The sequence below is a fragment of the Cibotium barometz genome, chromosome 16 (genome assembly GCF_041138505.1).
Source record: "Cibotium barometz isolate CiBa-2024 chromosome 16, ASM4113850v1, whole genome shotgun sequence".
NCBI classification, from domain to species: domain Eukaryota; kingdom Viridiplantae; phylum Streptophyta; class Polypodiopsida; order Cyatheales; family Cibotiaceae; genus Cibotium; species Cibotium barometz.
In genome coordinates this window covers 8,649,210-8,670,221 of record NC_141061.1, presented here as the reverse complement: position 1 = coordinate 8,670,221, position 21,012 = coordinate 8,649,210, and the positions used below count along the sequence as shown (strand labels likewise).

Genomic DNA, 21,012 nt, shown 5'->3' with positions numbered 1-21,012 from the left:
CTATCAAAGGACATGTCTATTCATTAAAAGACACACCCCTAAGTCCAAAGGACATAACCGTTGACTCAAGAGCCACACCCCTTCCCAGGGATGTGTCTCTTCACTTGTATCCTTTCGGCCTCTATTTAAGAAAAGTCCCTGTCTCAATGCAAATATCTCAACTCAATCTTTCTATCCCCCTACTTGCATTGCATCTGTCCTCAGCTGCACGGTGTCACATGCGCGGAAGCTGTGTCTTCTTTCAACCCTAAGCACCTTTCATAGGAACACATAGATGCAAAATGCAAAGAAGAGATGGAGAGAAGAGAGAGAGATAGCTGTATTTTCAGTATATTCATATAGTAAAAAAAGGGTATGTCCTTTGCAGCCCTAGGCATGCCCATGAAAAGGTGGAAAACTATCGTACCTAAGCTATTCTGTGACCTAACACCATCAAGTGTTAGATAACAACCTAGGAGCCAGTGCTTGCCTTATATAGGCCCTTGAAGAGTGCATGAACTGGATGACTTACTGTCGGCCAATTCCTTGGACCTGGAAATCCCTTTTGTTGCAGCCCTTAGAGGCTTATTAGTTGGCCGACAGGTGGCGTGGTCCACATCCATACCCTTCCATGTCTGACAGTGGCCGAAGCTCTAGAATTAAGTCTTTTTACTGCAAAACGGGGATTAGCACGTCCATGTGCATGCACATGACACCATAGTACCTGTCATCAGCCTGGACATTTCCCTGTATGAAAGGGGTATGGTGGACTCCAGGGTGTCTAAATATTTGGAAAGTACAAGCTTTGGGAATGGGGATTATCTTGGAATACAAAGGACCACACTCCTGAAATTTAGGAGAGTTGCTATTTTTGTCCCGATTCCGATGGAAATTTTGTTCGTGTCATTACATCTCGAGTTGAGGAGATACCAAGAGTTGGCAAAGTGCTTATGACAGAATGTCTACCAGTTGTTGGGATATTTTTAGAGAGAAGGTTTATGGAAGAACCCATCTCTTAGATTGGGACATGTGGCAAGAAAGTGGACCAAAGTGAGACAAGTGGCCTGACACTTGTTAGAAAGTGGATCAAAGTGAGACAAGTGGCCTCACACTCGTCACTTCAGCTATTGTGTGGCTCTCCACTTGTCATTGTAGCCTTCTCTTGCCATTTTAGCTCATGGGAGGTCCAAATTGATAACTTGGAGCCCTCTCTCTTCATTAATGGAGGCTCACTTGCTGCACACCAATTGGAGCGGTTGGTGTATTGCCATTGCAATCGCCGCCTAATTGAGTAGTTGGGCAATCTGATAGAGCCTAATTGAGTAGTTGGGCAATCTGATAGAGCCTTGCCTGGTCAATGTCGATAAAATCGACATGGAGAAGGTGAAAGATGTCCCAGAGATTCCTCAGGAGGAGCGCGACATATATGCCATGTGGTATGTGGAGTTGATGGCACTTGCTTGTGTCACACGAGCATCAACACAAGCATTATCAACGGGTGCTAGTACCAATGCAGCAGCTAAGATGAGTGCAACAGTGGAGGGGGGGCCTCATCGTCAAGTGGATGTTGCGATAAATGCACGAAATGGTTCAGTGATAGAACCGTATCTTGCTGTGCTTTGCTAGCATGGCACGCTAGGTGCCGCCGCTCAGCTTTGGAAGTCAATAGGCGGCTCTGGGGCTACCGGTCTGCAACTCTCCAGCATAAGTGTCGGCCGTGGCCGGATCTTGGTGCTCTGCTGCCTGAGGGCATGTATCCCTCCCAGCTCCAGTAGGAGGATTTGAGCTAGGACTGCGCCCGGGGGGGGGGGGGGGGGGGTGTTGGGGGGGGGTCTTCTGGACTTGGGACAAGGACAAGATCTAGCGAGATTTCTCATCTACCTGCATATGAAGCATTGGCCTGGGAGGCCAGAGTACTCTACTCTCTGTAGAGTGGGGTCTCCCCGGAGGCAAGGAAAAGATACGCAATGCGGCATTGTCTCCGGAGAGGCTACATATATGGAATCCTAGCCGCTCGAGCGAGGGCCGAAGCGGGGACTCCATCACTCTCTCGATACCACCACCAATCACCGGGTTGCAGAAGCGTCAATTAGCCTTAAAATAATTTTTGGTTGATGGGGCAGGGGCTTCAATTTGCGCTAATTTCTCCGATTTTTGAGAAATCCCCAAATGTTTGGCTTGCTGTAGACTTTAGTTTTGAGGTTGAAGTGATAATGCAAAAAAGCCCCAAGTATTTACTAGGTGAATTTATTTGCGTCTACAGGTTCTGTTTTGTTGAGATTTTTGTTGAAGTCGATTTGATGGCATCAGAATTCTGATATGAAGGGCGGCTTTGGTTCAGGCGGCATTGAAAGTGTCAGCACAATTGTCAAAAGCCTCTTAGTGGTAGTATAATGTATACAATGCGATGTGGTCTGACGGAAGGCATTTCTGTACTCAACGCATAGATACAAAGAGAAATACTCAAGATTAAGGCTTAAGTAAACCTTAGCACTAAGGCTATGTGTCTGGCAAGAGCTCGTGGAAGAAGTCATGGACAGCCAGCACACAGGTGGGCAAAAGGCGAAGGTGAATGTAGAGCAGTGGCATTGGGGTACAACACGAGGAGGCACTAAGGGCTGGCCTGTGAGGCAGCACAGCTGCGTGACTGCAAGTGCTATGCACGGTATTGCAGAGTGCAAGATGAAAAGAAACGCACAGTAATAGGAGCAGCAGGCAAAAAACCTTAAAGGTGCAGAACCCTAATACTCAGCTAAACCCTAAAATGAACTCCTTAAAACTTAGCTCTGATACCAATTGTAAGTCCAGCCTGCTAGGGTTTCAGCACAGACAGCTTATGGCAGGTGAAATCTCTCCATGGCTGAGAGAGAGAGAGAGAGAGAGAAAAGTTGTTAAACGTCTTCAAAAGACCGAGTGGGTCTACGAGACCAAAAGTGATGCAATAGTGTCCATGTAATCTCATCATGGTACAAAAGAAAACAAAAAACAGCTGGGAATGTCAAATCTGAGCCATATGATACAAAATGGGACCATCATCATCATACAACCAATGGAGCTCACCTCCGGTAGGGGGAGGGGGCCATCAAGGATATCGAGCATGGGGTTAGCCTGTAGAAGGCCCTGCACATCCACCGGGCGTGGGAAGGTGGCACTGTGCCTGAGAGAGAGAGAGAGAGGGAGGGGGGCTTTTTGCTTGGCTTTTTTCCGCTTAGCCCTTCTTCTTCACTCTTTTTCGTTTCTAGGGTTTCTGGCTCTAGGGTTTCAGGTAGCAGTGGAAGAAGATTAAAAAATAAATAAAAAATAAAAAAATTCAGGTTTGCAGGTTTTCTCAAGGGTGCAGCAATGGTTCAAGCAACTATTTAAGGGTTTGCAGGTGCTGAATTAGGGTTTTCAGGTGTTGAATTAGGGTTTGAAAGAAAGGGTTTTCTTTGCTTTTGTACATGGATTTGGATGACCCGGCTGCTGCTGTTGGTGGCATGGCTGCCAATAGCCTTAACATGGATCTTATTGAGGAGATGATCGAGAAGGATGTGGATTATGCTTCAGATGCCTCGAGCAACAAAAACGTCAAAGGCTTGATGTTGATGCAAGCTACACTCTGGTGAATGTTGGAGAGAATGCAGAGGAAAGTTCTCAGGTACCTTCTCCGGAGTTTGCACGTTTGCTGCAGATCACTGGTGAGCTTCTGCAAGAATATGTGAAGGCAAATAGCGTGCAAATGGCTGCAGTAGATAATGGTGGTGTGGCTGATGTATGCATGGAGACTCCTTTGTTGCTACAACAGCTAGCAGATTTTCATGATCGTGCTGCTATCTTCTTCTTTACTGGGCGTATTCCGTTGTTGCCTCGTCTTAGAGCATGGTTGGGCCGCTTGGTGTCGCCTGAGGCACTTGAGGAGATTTATGATGGTCCGAGAGGCTTTTATGAAATACTTTTTCGCACTTCGGAAGCCCGTAGGGCAGTCTTGGAGCAGGTGCCACTCTTTTTGGATGGGCAGTTGGTTCATGTGATTCCGTGGAAGCCTATGGCAGAGTACCAAGATATGTTGCGCCAGGCTTGCCCAGTTTGGGTTGAAGTGAAACAATTCCCACCAATGTTTTGGCGTGTTTTACCAGATCTCATACAAGGTATCGTTGATGTCTTGGTGGTGCCTCGAATGACATCTAGAAACTGAGATCGTCTATGCATGTTATGGGATACTGGGAGACCTAGGCCGACACATTTGTGTATCAATATGGCTGGGCTGCAACCTTTAATGTATGAATTGAGGTGGGATACATTTGCTGGCCAGTGTTTCAAATGTGGTAAGATGGGCCACTTTGTCTCCGAATGTCCTAAGAAAGAACAAGTTGTTGCCACCAAGGATATCGTTGATGGGCAGTTGCCCGTGGAAGATGAGCATGATGCTCCTTTACATGATGCCCAGCACATGGATGTACATGTGGATGTTCAGAATGAGGTTGAGCAGCCATGGGTGGAAGTACGTGGTAAAAAGACACGATTTGTTACCCCGCGGGGGGGTTTCTCAGATGCTGTTTGGCGGGGGCCTTTGCGTACTCATCAGGGGCCCTTACATACATATGCTCGTCGCCCTTTGGGTTCAGGTGCCCAGCAACAGACCAGGATTGAGAGGCCGGGAGGCCAACTTTCTCAGGGTACAGGGGCTCTTGGGGTGGATAGAGTAGAACGCTATCCTATTAGAAGTCGCCTAACAAAAGAAGCACAACAACAATTGCCTCTTATGTTTGCTTGGTTCGAAGGGTGAGGTCATCTCGCCATGGGATGGTCATTACCCTTTGGCACGTGCTCGGGAACTCCAAGGGCAATCTGAGATCACAAATACCATGTCTAAAAATGCAATGCTTCAAAAGGTTCGTGATTTGGCAGATTGTCCTGGGCCTAGTACACGGCCTTGTTGATTCCTTTTCTGGGAAGGCTTATGAAAATTGTACAATGGAATATAAAGGGTATTTCTTCGCGCCAAAAGCAGTTCAGGCTTTGGCGTACAACTTTTTATCATGGTTGGGATGTTTTGTGTGCAGTTGAACATAAGCAGCATAAGTTGGCTGGCAAAGCCTATGTATATAAGGGGTTTCACGTTTTCTACAGCGGACATCCTGCTTCGCAGTCAGGTGTTATGTTTGTTGTTCGTTCGCAGTTTCAGCCTTCTCTTCTGATTCAAGATGTTCATGGAAGATTTCTAGTGATACAGATTGTTTGGGATGATATGCCTTTATGGTTGTTAGGGGTGTATGCTCCAAATAATGCTCGTGTACGCCGTTTGCTGTGGAATGACTTGTGTGCTCTTTCAATCTCTCATCCTGGCTTTGTGATGGGAGACTTTAATATGTGTGTCTCCGGGGAGCAAGCCACGTCGCCTCATTCTGTAATGGATGGCCCAGAGAGAATCGCGTGGGAAGCTTTTGCAGCAAGGTCGCTAAAACAAGACATGTGGTCTTGGTTGCATCCAGATGAAAGGGGTTACACTTATGGCTCACAACAGTTTCGGGGCACTTATGCTAGATTGGATAGGATGTATATTTTACATCAAGATCTCTTTTTGCCAGAGGTTCTTACTATGATGGTTTATCAGCAACAGGTTTTGTCGGATCATTGGCCGCTTGTGTTTGAAATGGTCTATCATCCTGTGGATGCATATAAAGGCTTGTTGGGACGCTTGCCTTTGCGCTTAAATCACACTTTTTTGGAGCATGAAGTTTTGATGTTTATATGCGTCAGTTGATACGACATTTCTCCACAAGAGTGTCCATGGCTGATTATCATGCTTGGCCAGTGTTCCTTACCAACACTCGAAAATTGGCACGGCATTATGGTCTTGCTAATGCCTCTATACAAAAACAGCATGTGGCTCTTCTTGAGTCGCTTTTAAAGGACTTGCAGGCGTTCATGTTTACTGACTCTATGGATGCTGAAGTTGTGGATGCCATAGAATGGCTGAAAAAGGAGCTATCTAGGGTGCAGGAAGCACAATATGTTCGCTTTAAACTACTTGCACGTCTTGATGCTTTGCGGGATGCTAACTGTCAATCTCATCGCTTCTATGATAAGTTACATCAAAAACATATGCGTGAGAATATTGTTAGGCTGATGGATGCCCAAGGCAACCTTGTTACTCAACCTTCTGAGGTTATTCAGCATTGCATTAGGTTTTATGAAGATTTACTTAACCCTCGAGAGGATGTCTCGCCGGCTGTCCTGGCTGCAAGGGAGTCATTGTTTGCTGAAGTACGATATCAAGTTGACCCTGATGTGGCGGTTCAGCTTGATGCTCAGCTTGATGCTCCTGTTACTCAAGGGGAAGTGGAAGCTGTTCTCTCCAAACTTCCCATGGGAAAGAGCCTTGGTTGGGATGGTTTGACAAATGAGTTTTTTCGAAAATATGCTGTTCAGCTTGCAGAGCCTTTGACGCTTATTTGTCAAAGTGTTTGGGATGAGGGATATATGCCTGCCGATTGGAAGTTGGGCATACTTCGTTTGTTGCCCAAAGTCCCTTCATCTACTTCTTTGGCTCAATGGCGCCTAATCTCACTTATGGGGATTACGTATAAAATCTTTACAAGGATTTTTGCCAATCGCTTGCAGAAGGTGCTTTCTACTCTTATTCATCCATATCAATATGGATTTGTGTATGGCAGGAATATTTTGCATAATATTCTTAATGTTCAAATTGGAGTGGATTATGCCAAGGCAAAGAAGCAAGAGATTGTGATGGTGCAGTTGGATCTTGAAAAAGCTTTTGATCATGTTAGCTGGTCTTTCCTTTCTCAGTTAATGACAGCCATGGGCTTTGGTCCCAAAATGGCTAATTTGGTGCATTTACTAGCTCTGGCTCTATCACGCGGATTATGCTCAATGGAGGACTTTTGGATGGTATTTCTCTCACCCGTTCTCTCCGGCAGGGTTGTCCTCTTAGCCCTCTTTTCTTTGCCATTGCCACTCATCCTATGTTATCTCGCCTAGATGCTATGGCATCCCATGGTGAAGTGGTTAGTTTGCATCTCCCTCATGGCAAGCAATTGGTTGCTCAAGCCCTTGCGGATGACACTTTTATGTTTCTCAGGGCCGAAAAAGCCAATATAGATCGAGCAATGGAAGCTTGGAATAATTTTGCATTGGCTTCTGGGCTGAAAATAAATTCAACAAAATCAGCCCTCATTGTATGCACAGAATTTGATCTTGAGGCATTAGGGTGGCAAGGCCGTGTGGTGCATACAGGAGACGTTGTTCGTCATCTTGGGTATCCGGTGGGTGTGGATGTGGACCCCCAAGCGCTTCTTGCTTGGATTTCTGCTCGGATCTCGGATAAATTTGTGTATTGGAAAGCTCAAGGGTGGCCTATGCACGTGAGGGTTAAGGTAGCTCAGGTTATTATGCTTACCATGATTTCCTATTTTTTGCCTTTGCTACCTTGGACGCACAAATCTCTTCTCCGTTTGGTTGCTCCCATTCGGTTTATGCTGTGGAAGAGGCAAGGAAATATTATGGGTCAAACATGGATAGCTTGGAATCACATTACGACGCCCAAAAGAATGGGTGGGGCTGCTTTACTGGATGTCCGCTTGCATATGGTGGCGCGTAGGTGGGCGCTTTTTCAGGATATGTGTTTGCAGGAGCAGCCTTGGGTATTCATGGCTCGTGACTTGATTGAGTTGGAGGGATTGTCACATGGACGGACACGTGTGCAGGCTTCATGGTGGGACATTGTGAATGCGGCTCATCCTGTCCGTATTCGCTCATCTCACATTTTATCGCATATTCTCCTTTCTTGGCATGAAGTTCTACTATTGGCTCGGTGGGATCTTGGTCATGAAAGACTACTTTTGAACTCTTTGCAGTTAGAAACATTTGTGGAGTCGCGTGTCATTGTTTGGCCAGATAGAGATGCTTCACGCATATGACTCAACCGCACGGTCAGGTTAGGCTTGGTTAGAATCCGAGATGCTATGATACCTGGTCGTGACAGGCCATATTCGTTTCGTCGTATTCGGCAGCACTTTAGGGTTCCTCGGACATTTCAGCCACTATGTGTTGACATCATGCATGCAGTTGAGTCTTTTACTCCATTGCCTCGGCCATCTGCAGATCAGCCTTGGCTTGATTGGACACTATGTAAATCTGGTGACTTGATATTACTTTCAGCTAACCAGGTCTATCATAAGCTCGTATCAGAGAAAGATTGGGTTTCAGCCAAGGCCAATAAGGTGTGGGGATTGCACAAGTCTAAATCATGGTGGCAGAAAACTCTTATGCGTGGTTGGCAGTCTAAACTTCCTTACCAAGGTAAGGTTTTCATTTGGAGGATGTTGGTGGGAGGGTTACCTACACGGGATCAGCTCAGCCGTCGTAAAATTACATTGGCCTCTTGCTTCTTCTGCACGACATGCACTGAAACAGTTATGCATCTGTTCATGAGTTGTCCAGTGGCCCTTTAGATTTGGTCTTTTGTCTCTCGCGTTTGGGAGGCAGTAGAGAGGTCTACTGTTTCGGCTCATCAGTGGATATTTGGGATTTGTCCTCAAGTCATTACTTCGGACAGTCACCTTGTGATATTCCATTTCCTTAGATGGATAGGACTTTGGCATATTTGGACTACACGGAATGGGTTCATCTTTGATTCCTTGTCTGGAATACATGGGCACATTCTACGTATCCGCGGTTTGCTGCTTTGGCAGTTTTCTTCTCTTCTCTCAGCTCAGCTACTGGATGCATATGTTATTTCGTTATGGTCTACGGCGGCTCGGCTGGCTCATCTACTGTCCATGGAAACTTGTCATGGAATACTAAGAACATAAAAACATGGGAGCAACATCAGCTCCGAGTAGATGGTATACCACTCTCCAAAATGTCAAGCATGGAGTTGACGAGTATGGCCGAGAGGTCTCCCTCAGCTATGTCGCGTGGAAAGGTAGCTCGATTGCGGTGGAGCATGTCCTGGATCTGGAGCTGATGAAGTGATCGTGGCCGACGGGGGGGTTGAGGGCATTGGGCACGTTGGAGTGCAGAGGCTCGGTCCGAGGTAACTCCTCTCGGGCGGGGTAGGTCCAGAGCAGCTCGTGGAGGGTCCACAAGATCCACACTATCGGTGTCCTCCACCTCCTCCTGAGAGAGAGAGAGAGAGAGAGAGAGAGAGAGAGAGAGAGTATCGGCACGACTCAATGAATACACCAAGTACATGAATACTTGATTGATATGTTGGAAGTACATCAAGTACATGCTTTTATAGGTTGCAAACCTTATCTTTTGACTCACATAAATCACAAACACATATAAGCATACGACACATGTCATACACTTATCTTGTCCAGTGTGTTCACACCTAAGCTGCTGTTCACACACATATATATGAATAAGGTTACACACACATACATACGAACACATAACCCTTTGGGGGCAATACACACATGGATACACATAATTGGGGACAGGTCACAGACGGGATGGTTTACAAACGTGAAGCTCCAAAATACCCAACAAAGCTTTCATCAGAAAGACTACCTTTGCTCATGGGTGCACACAAAGACTGGTTCAAAACTTTTGTCACACAATGAGCCTTTTCGAATTGGGGCAGGAGGGTCTCTACTGAGATCATTGGCAGCCATCATGGCTGTCTTTGCTTGCATTGATATAGGGTATCAAGTTAGAATAAATTTTTGAACTGTTGCTGAGATGATGTGATCTGTTTATGGCTATTTGTCATTTTATTTTAATACGATATTGTTGTGTTGTCTCTAACTTGTCATTTCTAATGGCCTTGAAATGCAATAGGTTTTGACCATACCACTTCTTATGGTCTATCCACTCATAGCAAGGCTCAGTGGGGCTGCTCTCTGGGGAGTACTTATTACTGCAGCTGTTATCAAGAACTTGTTTTCTGTATGTATCCTTTCTTACTTGCTCTCTGTCATGTATAAATCTCCTTTAAGACAAGTGATCTTCATGGCTTTTTATGGTGATGATTACTAGTGTGTTCTTAAGGGATAGCAGAATAAAGACACAGCCATTATTTTAATTCTGTTATCATAGCCTAAAACATCCTGGACCATTGCACCAAGTAGACAGGTTGGATACCTTTTGCAGTAGTTGACATCTTCCACTTTTACAAATAATCAAGCAAGATTGGTCCCAATCTGTTAGCCTTGACTTCAATATTAGCTATTGCTTGTGGAGCAATAGGGAGGTTTTCCAAAATCAGCCTCAAATCTGAGCCAGGGAATAAAACACCATTTTTAGGCAGCAAATTGAACGATTTTTGAGTTGGAAAAACATGATTTATTCAAAGATGCTAATAAAAATAAAAGCACTCATTTTCATATCAAATTTGTAATCTACGAATCACATACACTAATCTAAACAATCGAACTTATTTGTTTACACATTGCTCACATAGCGTCATAATTACCATACAAGAACGTAAAAGAAAATTTTATAATCATAATCATTATTCTTGCCAAAGCAAATAGAATCATCCAAACAAAACTCAAAGATGATTCACAGTTGTCTATGGATCCTTTGATTGGAATGACGAGCTCAACTTGTTGTGGACTTGTCTTAGACTTCGAGCGGAAACATGCTTTCATTTGTGGAGGAGAATGTGCTTGGGCTCGATTTCTTTTGCCTCGTCGACCACTTCAGGCTGCTGCTCATTCAGAATCTCTTGCAAATATTGTCCAACATACGGCTTCAACCGTGAGATGTGGAAGACATCATGTAGAGTGGTATTGTCCGGAAACTTCAACTTCATGGAGACATCATTGAGCTTCTTCACAATGGGAAATGGGCTAAAACTGTGGAAATAGAGCTTGGGACAACACTTGCCCACTTGCTTCAACTCTTCCTTCATGATGTGAAAAAATACCCAATCCCCTTCCTTGTACTTGACATCTCTTCTAGACTTGTTGGCTTGCTTGGTGTAGGCTTCTTGTGCTTTGGAGAGGCGCGTCCTCATGGACTCAATAATCTCTGAAAATGTATCTATGGTTTTGTTGGCCTCCAATGAAGGCGACACCATCCGTGCAAGAAGAGATGAGAAATGGTGTCCAAATGTTGCCTCATATGGAGTCTGGCCAATACTGGATGAATCAGTGTCATTCAAGATAGCGTGCACCAAGAGAAGGTACTCTTTCCTTTTCGATTGTTGGTCATGGCAATATGATGAGAACATCAAAGGCCAATTGATTATAAATCTCTGTTTGACCATCTGTGTGTGGATGAAATGCACTAGACAACTGTAACCTAAAGTTATCAAATAATGCTATCCAAAAATGCTAAGTGAACTTGGGATCTCTCTTTAATGCGATTGTCTGTGGTAAACCACAACACTTGGTTGCCTACTGTCCGAGCATGAAAGTCGCCTAGTAGAAGTATGTTCCCTTGTTGGGAGAACTGTGCAATGCTAATAAATAGAGGTGTATATGGGGACTCCCCACTTTTGTCTCACTGCGTGCAAACCTTGAGTATTTTAGTGGGAAGTAGCATACTGCAATATGCACAATATCCATATGGAAAGAGTGCTAAACGTGTGCACATAAAGCCAACTCCATACTTCTAAGATAAATTTTGTGAATTCATAAATCCTTAGACCAAGCTGTCTATTGCTCATGCTCTTGCTTCATAGGCTCTGAAGTGGCTGGCCATGCTTAATAGCAATGATGGTAAGTTTGGTCCCCACTCGAGATCTTTTCTCTTCCTTATTGATAGAAGGAAGCCTCCGCTTCCAAGAAAGCCTATGCTTTGATACCAATGTAACTCGCGGCGGGTGTCCGGGGGACTAGGGCCTTTGACACACTTGTTGATACCATCAATGCATATCAAAACACTTAAACATGGCCACAACCTTCACACATATCCATTATCACTTTGCATAAAACATAAAAGCTGGACAAAACATCCACAAATGCTGAAAATGGATCTTGTACATGTGACACCACATAGAGGCCGGAATGGGCCAACCCCCCCCCTTGGAGTATTTTATTACCCAAGGAGAATAATATCATGTACAAGCTTTGAGGGCCTTACTCTCCCCACGGGAGATGCCGGATTATCCATATACAAATGCCATAACACAACCCAACACGAGGCTACCAAGCCGGAACATAGGCTGTAGAAATGCAGAGCCAACAACATAATCCATATACCTCCGTGTGGGTACTGATTCTTCTCCAAAAACCACAGGTATTCATGCAATAGAGCTGGTACAGTAAGTACAACTCTCCATTCAGTCGGTACAGCAGGTACAATGGTTGGTACAGCAGGTACAGTGGTTGGTATAGTCGGTACGGTGGCTAGTACAGCAAGTACATCAAGTACAAATGCTGGTACAGCATGTACAATGACTAGTATAGCAGGTACAATGGTTGGTACAGCAAGTACATAAGCTCATATAGCTGGTACAATGGGTGGTACAGCAAGTACAATAAGTACAAGGATTGTTACAACCAGTACAATGGTTGGTACAACAAGTACAATGGCTAGAAATCATAATAAATGATTAAATACCCTTGCCTTCAGTATTTCTTAGCGATGGAAGCCTCCAAAACAGTCCCCAACAGTCGGTATTCTTCATGGGCAGCCTTCAAGAGAGAGAGAAAGAGAGTAGCCATCATTAGGGCAGCCTGTAACAATGATAGAGGCTAGTGTGCAGCAAGAGAGCCTCCATTAATGAAGAGAGAGGGCTCCAATTTATAGATTTGGGCCTCCCATGAGCTAAAATGGCAAGAGAAGGCTACAATGACAAGTGGAGAGCCACACAATAGCTGAAGTGACAAGTCTGAGGCCACTTGTCTCACTTTGATCCACTTTCTAACAAGTGTCAGGCCACTTTCTTGCCACATGTCCCAATCTAAGAGAGGGGTCCTTCCATAAACTTTATCTTTAAAAATATCCCAACTGGTAGACATTCTGTCATAGGCACTTTGCCAACTCTTGGTATCTGCTCAATTCCAGATGTAATGACGCGAATAGAATTTCCATCGGAGTCGGGCCAAAAATAGCAACACTCCGAAATTTGAGGAGTGTGGTCCTTTGTATTCTAGGATAATCTCCCATTCCCAAAGCTTGTACTTTCCAAAATATTTAGACATCCTGGAGTCCACCAGACCCCTTTCATACTGAGAAATGTCGAGGCTGGTGACGGCACTCAAGCAGCAGACAGCAAGACACTGGCAGTCCCAGGGCCTCTCCTCTCAGTCTCTCTCAAACTTTTGGAAGAGGATGTGGGATAGTTTGCGGCTACGAAAGATCTCTCTCTTTTTGTGGCAGCTAGCACATCGGAGCTTGGCGATTGGCACTTGGCTGGCCATTGGAGGTAGGCGAGCAATCTATTTGAGGTGTGGCCATCCCCCCCAGGATTCCCAACGTCATCATCTTTGGGATTGCTGGAAGGCTCAATAGGTTTGGTGGATTCTTCGCATCTTCACTATGGATTGGGTCCCCTTCTGCAGTGTTACGTGGGACACGGAATCTTGTATTTCATGCACATATCAAGCACATTGAGATCCATTATCACTATGTTAGGGAGAGACTACATGCAGGGGAGTGCCCTACATAGGATAATGTATCTATTTACAAAAGCTTTGCCTAGAGAGAAGTTTGAAGCTTTCCGAAAAGCTTTAGGCTTACTTTCATGCAAAGAGTGGTTTGCTACCTTGTACAGGTTCATATTTACACTACAGGGCAAATGCATACTTATGGTAGTGCTACGTATGAATAGGAGCTTAACCAAGGGCACTTTTTCCCATGTGGTTTTTCCGCTTGGATATCTAGTGTGAAAGGACACTTTGGCATATCCTCTGTACTTGGATATTATATTGGATGTTAAAGTGTGCCAGGGTTGAATGGCACATTCACCCTCCACACATTCTCGGTGTACTCTTGGTGTCTCTCTATCTCTGTGCATCTTTGCAAGTTCTGTGTAGTGTCCTGCAGCAAACCCTAACCCTAATACTTGACCCCTTTGTGTGTGTGAGTCCGCACTCCCTGATGTGGATCTTCCGTGTAGAAGGCTAAAGGTGGGTTGCGGAGCGATGTGGTAGGGTGATTGGTCCCTTTGAGTGGGTCTCCGGGCTTCGGTACCTTTGTGATTTGCTGCTTGGTGCTGCCATCCTGTACTCCGAAAAAGTGAGTAATGGTTAGTCGTGGGGTATCTCAAAGCTGGGGTCTGCAGACAGCTATACTGAGGAGTGAGTCTCTCTGCGTGCTCAGCTCCATTAGTCAGGGTGTCACAAATACGGAAGCGTGTGCACAGAAAACCTTATCCCATACATAACATCATGGCATCATACTTTGAAACCACTAAAAACAACAATATGAAAACCTGCACAAAACACAGCACTAGGGGCTGAAGTTGGGCCAGCCCCCTCCCCCCTCCCTCAAAAGGTATCTTTATTACCAAGAGAGTGTTCCAATACAAGAGAACGGGTGCCAAAGAGTAAACACTCTTTAAGACTGGCACCAGATACATCCAGAATAAGATGAAAAAACAAATCAAACAATTGCTGGAGTCCACAAACTCAAGCTTCCAAGAGTTCCTCAGGCACAACCACATTCTAGTACGTAATCCCACCCTCTAGCAGTGGTGCTGTTCCGAATAACCAGCCATGAAAACCTTGGCTCTGGCCACCCGAAGGTTCCACCCTTAGAGCCACATGCTTCACGTAGGTTTAGAGATTGTTTGCCTTCAAATCTGTCGCGAAGAACCTTGCTGAATTGAACTGAACAGCACTGTTTTCAGCCCAGAAACATGCTGTACAAGTCACCCCAAGAAATGAGATGGGTGCCCTGTTGTTCTTTGGAGCATCAAAGTTCAGCCCAGAATCCTGCTGTACAACATTCGACCAGCCCTGTAGAGAAGGGGTCGCTTGCTTCAAGGGGGAGAGAGAAGAATCGCTTTTGCCTGTAGAAGCTGTGGAGGCAAGCGACCAGCTATAAATCAGCCTTGTCAGTAGTTGACCAGCTGTCCCAAGCTATTTTGTATGCCCAACTGACATCTATCTCAAGCCCAGGGTGTTCCACCTCCAAAAATAGCTGGAAAGGGGGGGCGCCTAGTTGATTTTGGCCCTCCTCTCTCGATCTTTTTATGGTGATGGGCTGCCCACCTTGACTAATTGCCAAGTTTTATTAAAAATTGGTCCTCTTGATGTGAACATTTTAAAAATTGTCCACCCAAACTTAAGTGTATGTGCACTTTATAATTTGTGCGCCCAAATTTAAGTGTATGTGAACTCCTGCACTCATAATTCTTAGAATAATAAAATATAAGTTGTAAATTGAGTTTGGGGTCACTTACCACTTGCAAAACACATAAGACCACCGTCTTAGTCCCAAACAAGTGTGCACACATGCCTCCACAGGGCTTCCAAGTGTCCTCGGAGCCCATGGACAATCACAAGAAGAAATACCAGGCATTGTCCAAGCGTTCAAAGACAAGTCATTCATGCATGTCAAAACACACACAAGTGCTTTATGCATAACATCTTGGATTCCATCTCCCAACTTATTCATCTTGTACCGAACCCTTCTCGGGCACCGCCCATACAAGTATAAAGAATGTCCGATAATCCAAGAAAACTTCTGACTTGGTGAACCAACTTCAACTGTGGCCAATCTTGAATAGCCTATATTTTGCTTGGATCCATGCGTACCCCATCCTTGTATACTATATGACCAAGATAATGAATCTCAGATAAGAAGAATTCACTCTTCTTACCATTTATGTAGAGCTTATGTTGTCTAAGCTCTTCAAAAACTGTCGCTAAGTGTTCTCTATGCTCTTCCTCGTTCTTTGAGAAGACAATGTCATCAAAGAACGTGCCAGTAAACTTCCGGTGTTTCTTGAATGAGCGGTCCATCATTCGATTAAATGCGGGGAACATTAGTAAGGCCAGAAGGCACTACCAAAAACTCATATATCTCAAAAGCAGTTCGGAAAGACGTCTTATGAACATCTTGAGGTGCCACTTTGATCTGATGATAGGCACTTTTGAGATCAATGCGGCTAAAACAAGCAGCTTCTCCCAGTTTGTCCAAAATATCATCTATGCATGGAATAGGAAACGTGTTCTCAAAAGCTCTCAATCAACTTTTACCTCTACGGGGAACCCAACGGTGCTCGCCGAAGCTCCCGCCCCCTCTCCCTGCTCGCGTTGCTGCACAGCGTCCTCCCTGCTTGCTCGCCCCCTCGCCTTCCCCTCGTTCCTTGCCCCCCCGCCTTCCCTGCATTGCCCGCTGCCTTTTTTTTTTAGCCCCCCCCCCCCCCCCCCCCCGCCTGCATTCGCTACTGCGCCCCCCCCCCCTTCCGCCTGCCTTCGCTGCCGCCACCTTGCTCTGCTCGCCACCTTCCTCTCCTTCGCGCCTCCCCCCCTTGTCTTCGCGCCCTCCTCCCCTCTGCAGCGCCTATCCCCCCCCCCCCCCCCCCCCTCCGCCAGCTCGCTTTCCGCCCCTCCCTCTTGCGCACAGCCCCTGCCCTCCCCCCCCCCTTTTTAGGTTTTTTCCTTCGCTTGCTCCCCCCCCCCCTCCCTCCTTTTTCTTGCTTCCGCCCCCTGGGGGTTTTGTTTTCCTTTTTTGCTCCGTATTCCGCCTCTCTGTGTGCAACTCGGTTCCAGCAGGATCCCGCCTTCGCCTCGCCTTCGCCGCAGCTTCAGACTCTGATGGAGGCTCCTCCCGCCCCGCCTCAGAGGGACTCATCCGCAGCCCCCTCGCCCGCCCCTGAGGACACCCCCATCAGGCTTTCTCTTTCGCCAGAAGAGGAAGTGAGCCTCACCGCAGAGGTGGAACGCCTCCAGGCTCATTCCACCATCTGCCGTATAGTCGGCACTCGCCCCAGCAGAGGGGAGATCAGGGATCTTCTTCAGGCCCGCCTTCTTGCAGATGTGGGCAAGATCCTGGATGTACAGCTCCTGGGCCGGGGACATTATCAGATTGAGTTCGAGGCCGCCCAGAGCGTTGCCAAGGTCCTTGCCATGAGTCCCCTTGACATCAGGGGTGCTCGGGCTTTCTTCAGACCTTGGCAACATGGATTTGACCCAGCAGCGGCGGAGCAGGGAGAGCGCCTCTTCCATGTTACAGTTTGCTTGCCTGGACTCCGCCGGGAGTATCTTCCGCTCCTCTCCAGGCTCGGAGCATTGGTGGGCTCGGTACTAGAGATTGGCCCCTCAGCAGCTTCAGTGGTGGCCAGAGCAGTTGGGCTATCTTCGGTCAGAGTGTTGGTGTCTGACATCTCCTCCCTTCCTAAGGTCATTCAGCTACCTAAGATAGGGGGGGGATGGATAGATCAGAGAGTGGAGTTCTCGGGGCTCCCGAATCAGTGCTTCATTTGCAGGCAGGTCGGTCATCTGGCCAAGGCCTGCCCTCGCAGGAGACCCCGACCCTCACCACAGCAGCAGGCTACTGATGGCCCGCCCACAGATTCGGCTCGGCAGGCTGCCTCCGAGACACCTGCTCAGGCCACAGAGACCTCGGAGTGGCAGCCTGGACAGGGGCGCCGCCGAGGGAGACAGCCACAGCAGCACGCCCAGAGACCGCTGCAGCAGCAGCCACAGTCTCAGCCTCACTGGGTTCCCGTGAGGAACAGCTTTTCTCCCCTCCAGGAGGAGACCCCCGCGGCGACGACTGAGGACCAGGAGATGCCAGCACCCCCTCCTTCACCCCCCCACCCCCGTCCCCTCCCACCGCCTCGCTTCCACCATCGCCCCCTCCCGTCTCCGCTCCGGTTTCGGCAGCGGCTCCCTCTCCACCCCCCTCGCCTCCCCCTCCTCCCCCTCCTCCCGCCTCACCTTCCCGGGAGGCCCTGGCAGTTCCCTGGCGTTCACCTGCAGTCCGGAGAGCGCTGAGCACTGACCTCGCTCGAGCATCACAGAGGAGACCTATGCCGATTAGGGCTTCACGGATTACATCTATCCGCAGTCGGCTGAGTCGCCTTGGCATTAGACAGCGCTTGGAGGCTTTTGATTATACCTTCACACGGCTTTTTGGAGCAGAGGGCCCCCATGAGCCAGCACCCATCCGAGTTCATGTAGTGATACCTCCGGCCCGCGGGGAGGAGGCACTAGACTCAGCGGTGGCCTTCTCGTTCCCTCTATGTGGCCCTTGTGACTGGGAGTGGACTCTAGAGCTCGCTCTCAGCCAGCACTTTGAAGACTCAGGCAGTTGAGTTTTCTCATCACATGAGCGATCTGGAGGTGACAGATGTGATAGGCCGACTTTGGGAGTTGGCTCATTTTTTCTTGGATCCCGGGAGTGTGGATACCTCAGGGATTCGGCATTTGGTCGTGCGCATAGTGGTAGACTTAGCACGCGACCCTGGATATGTGTGTATACACGAGGTTGCTCTGTCAGAGCGGGAGGCAGTCGCCATGGGCCACAGCCACTGGCGCCTGATCCGGGATTCTTGCAGTACACCGGGTGGGCAGATTCGCAGTCGCTTGGATGGGCACTACTCTCCATCCAAGCCGCTTGCGAAGGCCCGCCGTACGGCTGAGACAACATCCACCTCAGCAGGGCATCCATGAGGATCATCTCATGGAATGTACAGGGCCTTGGCGGAGCACACTTTATACGCTATCGTGGTTGCTTGAGGCAGGAGCTTCAGAGATGCCTGGTTGGTGGCAGCATTGATATTTTGATGATGCAGGAGCACCACTTGGGTAAGAGCAGGATCCGGAGATATGGTTCGGTGATGCCTGGTAGATGGGACACTTTTTGGTCTGCAGGGTTTGGTCCTTTGGGTGGACAGGAGGAGTATGCATGGTCATTGCAGATGTTTGGCGGTAGGCCATTGTGGATCGAGGGATCATTGTGCCTGGTAGAGCACAGTATGTCATTCTGAGGATGCATGATGAGCTATTGGCTGTGCTCAACGTCTATGCGCCCAATCATGCTAGTGCCAGAGCAGAGTTCTGGACCCAGGTCGCGGATGCATTGCCAGAGGCCGCACATTGGTGTGTTGGGGGAGACTTCAACATGCTTGAGGACCCGGCAGATAGGGTGGGAGGCAGTCATGTCACAGTGCACGGCACGGAGCTTGCAGCTTGGGACCGGTTTTGCATGTCACTGAGGATCACTGATGCATGGCAGCATGGGGCTTTCTCCCGGTCTCAGGACAGTCTTAGTTTCTCTCGGTCGGATCGTCGGCAGGGAGGGACTAATCTATCACGGATTGATCGATTTTATGTGGGCGACTGGTTAGGGGAGCGAGGGGGCTCCGTCGGCATTCTCGCTGGCACCTCATTTTCAGATCATGCGCCAGTTATATTGACATTGGAGGAGGAGACACGGGAGCCCAGCTTGCAGTTGAGGATCCCAGAGAGGGTACTTACAGATCCCAGTCTCGCTGAGGACATTGAGAGGATCTGGCATGATAGTCAGTGCTCTGACCAGGAAGGGACTCACCGATCTTCGCTCTTTTCTACACGATGCAGCTTTGACACGACTGGGAGAGATTCGCGAGCGGGAGCATCGGCTGAGACGCAGCCTTGCTTCGCTACAGCGCCTTCAGGAGCAGCAGCCTGCATGTGAGTGAGTGGCGTCCGAGCTGAGCCAGGCACGCCAGGAGGTTAGAGAGGTAGAGGAGCAGAGACATGAGTTTTACTATTGTCGTCAGGCCTCTCAGTGGACGCAGCTTGGTGATAGAGTGACTGGAGAGTTTTTTGAGATCACTGGACCCCGTCATGCGCGAGCAGGAGTCCGCCAGCTTGGTAGACCGGATGGATCGGTAGCTACTGAGCTCGGGGAGATCAAAGTCATTGCCATTGCATTTTATAGAGACGTGCTTTCAGCAGAGCCAGCCACTGAGGATTGAGATGTTTGCAGATAGACTGTGTGGGCCCATGTGCAGAGGAGGGTCACAGACCGTATGCGTACAGTTCTAGGTGCGCCTCTGTCAGAGATTGAGCTTGCCGAGGCCTTGAGGGTCTTGCCGCGACATAGTTGCCCAGGGGAGGATGGACCGACGCCGGCCTTTTTTATGCGCTATTGGGACCTTTTGGGGCCAGGCCTCCGTCGCAGGGGCTTTCAGCATGTTTTGGACACTGGGGTGATGCCGCAGAGCTTTTCAGAGGGCTTGATCTATCTTATCCCCAAGGGGGAGGGAGTATCAGATGATATTCGGCATTGGAGGCCTATTACGATCCTCAATACTGTCTACAAGGTCTTAGCAAAGGCCTTGAGTTTGAGGATCCAGCCCTTCCTGGGGGAGTTGATTCATGCTACTCAGACAGGATTTGTCAAGGATACTGCGCTCCTTGACAACATCTTTACTTTCTGGGAAGCGACGGCCCGAGCTAGATTTCTTGGCGATGACTTGGTCGTGATGCTTCTCGATTTTGAGAAGGCATACGATAGAGTTGATTGGGGTTTCTTAGAGGGCACTATGCTTCGCCTGGGCTTTGAGCCAGGATGGATCAGAGGGGTGGCGGCTCTGTATTCCACAGCTCGCAGCCAGGTGTTGATTGCAGGAGGACGGGGGCCGAGTTTTGAGCTGACCAGATCAGTCCGTCAGGGGTGTCCCCTCGCCCCTTTTCTTTTTCTCTTCTTTGCGGAGGCTATGAGCATGTATTTGACGGCAGAGGAGGTTGGTTTGAGAGGACTTCAGCTCCCAGTCCGGGGGGAGGACCTGCTTGATGCTGAGTTTGCAGACGACACGGGCTTATTTTTGCATGGCCAAGAGGCCAATCTTCGTCGGGCAGAGCAGTCGCTCCAGGTTTTTAGTGCAGCTTCGGGAGCATTGATCAATTGGCGCAAGACAGTGGCCTTTTGGATCAGTAGTGCTCCCACTCCGGCATGGACCCCGGACCCCGGTTTTAGATGGATTCCTCCAGGCACAGCAGTGCGGTATTTGGGATGCCAGATTGGCCTAGATTTGTCACCTGAGCAGCAGATTGCCTCGCTTCTTCTGAGCGTTCGGAAGAAGCTTTTGTATTGGAGTACAGCTCGACTATCCTTGGCTGGGAGGGTGGTGGTGGCAAATCAGGTGCTGTTAGCGACCATGTGGTACATTACGTCTTGCTGGATTTTCTCGAG

At 48.0% G+C, this 21,012-nt stretch overlaps 1 protein-coding gene across 7 annotated transcripts in view; it reads left to right on the top strand.

Annotated features, from left to right (window-relative positions):
• LOC147630336 (protein ZINC INDUCED FACILITATOR-LIKE 1-like) overlaps window positions 1–21,012 on the top strand; it is a 66,333-nt gene that overhangs the window by 29,438 nt on the left and 15,883 nt on the right. For all 7 annotated transcript variants that reach the window (XM_086810174.1, XM_086810173.1, XM_086810172.1 and 4 more), the window contains one exon: window positions 9,766–9,873. In XM_086810174.1, coding sequence (XP_086666300.1) covers window positions 9,766–9,873 — 108 coding nt within the window. The remainder of the gene's footprint in view (window positions 1–9,765; window positions 9,874–21,012) is intronic.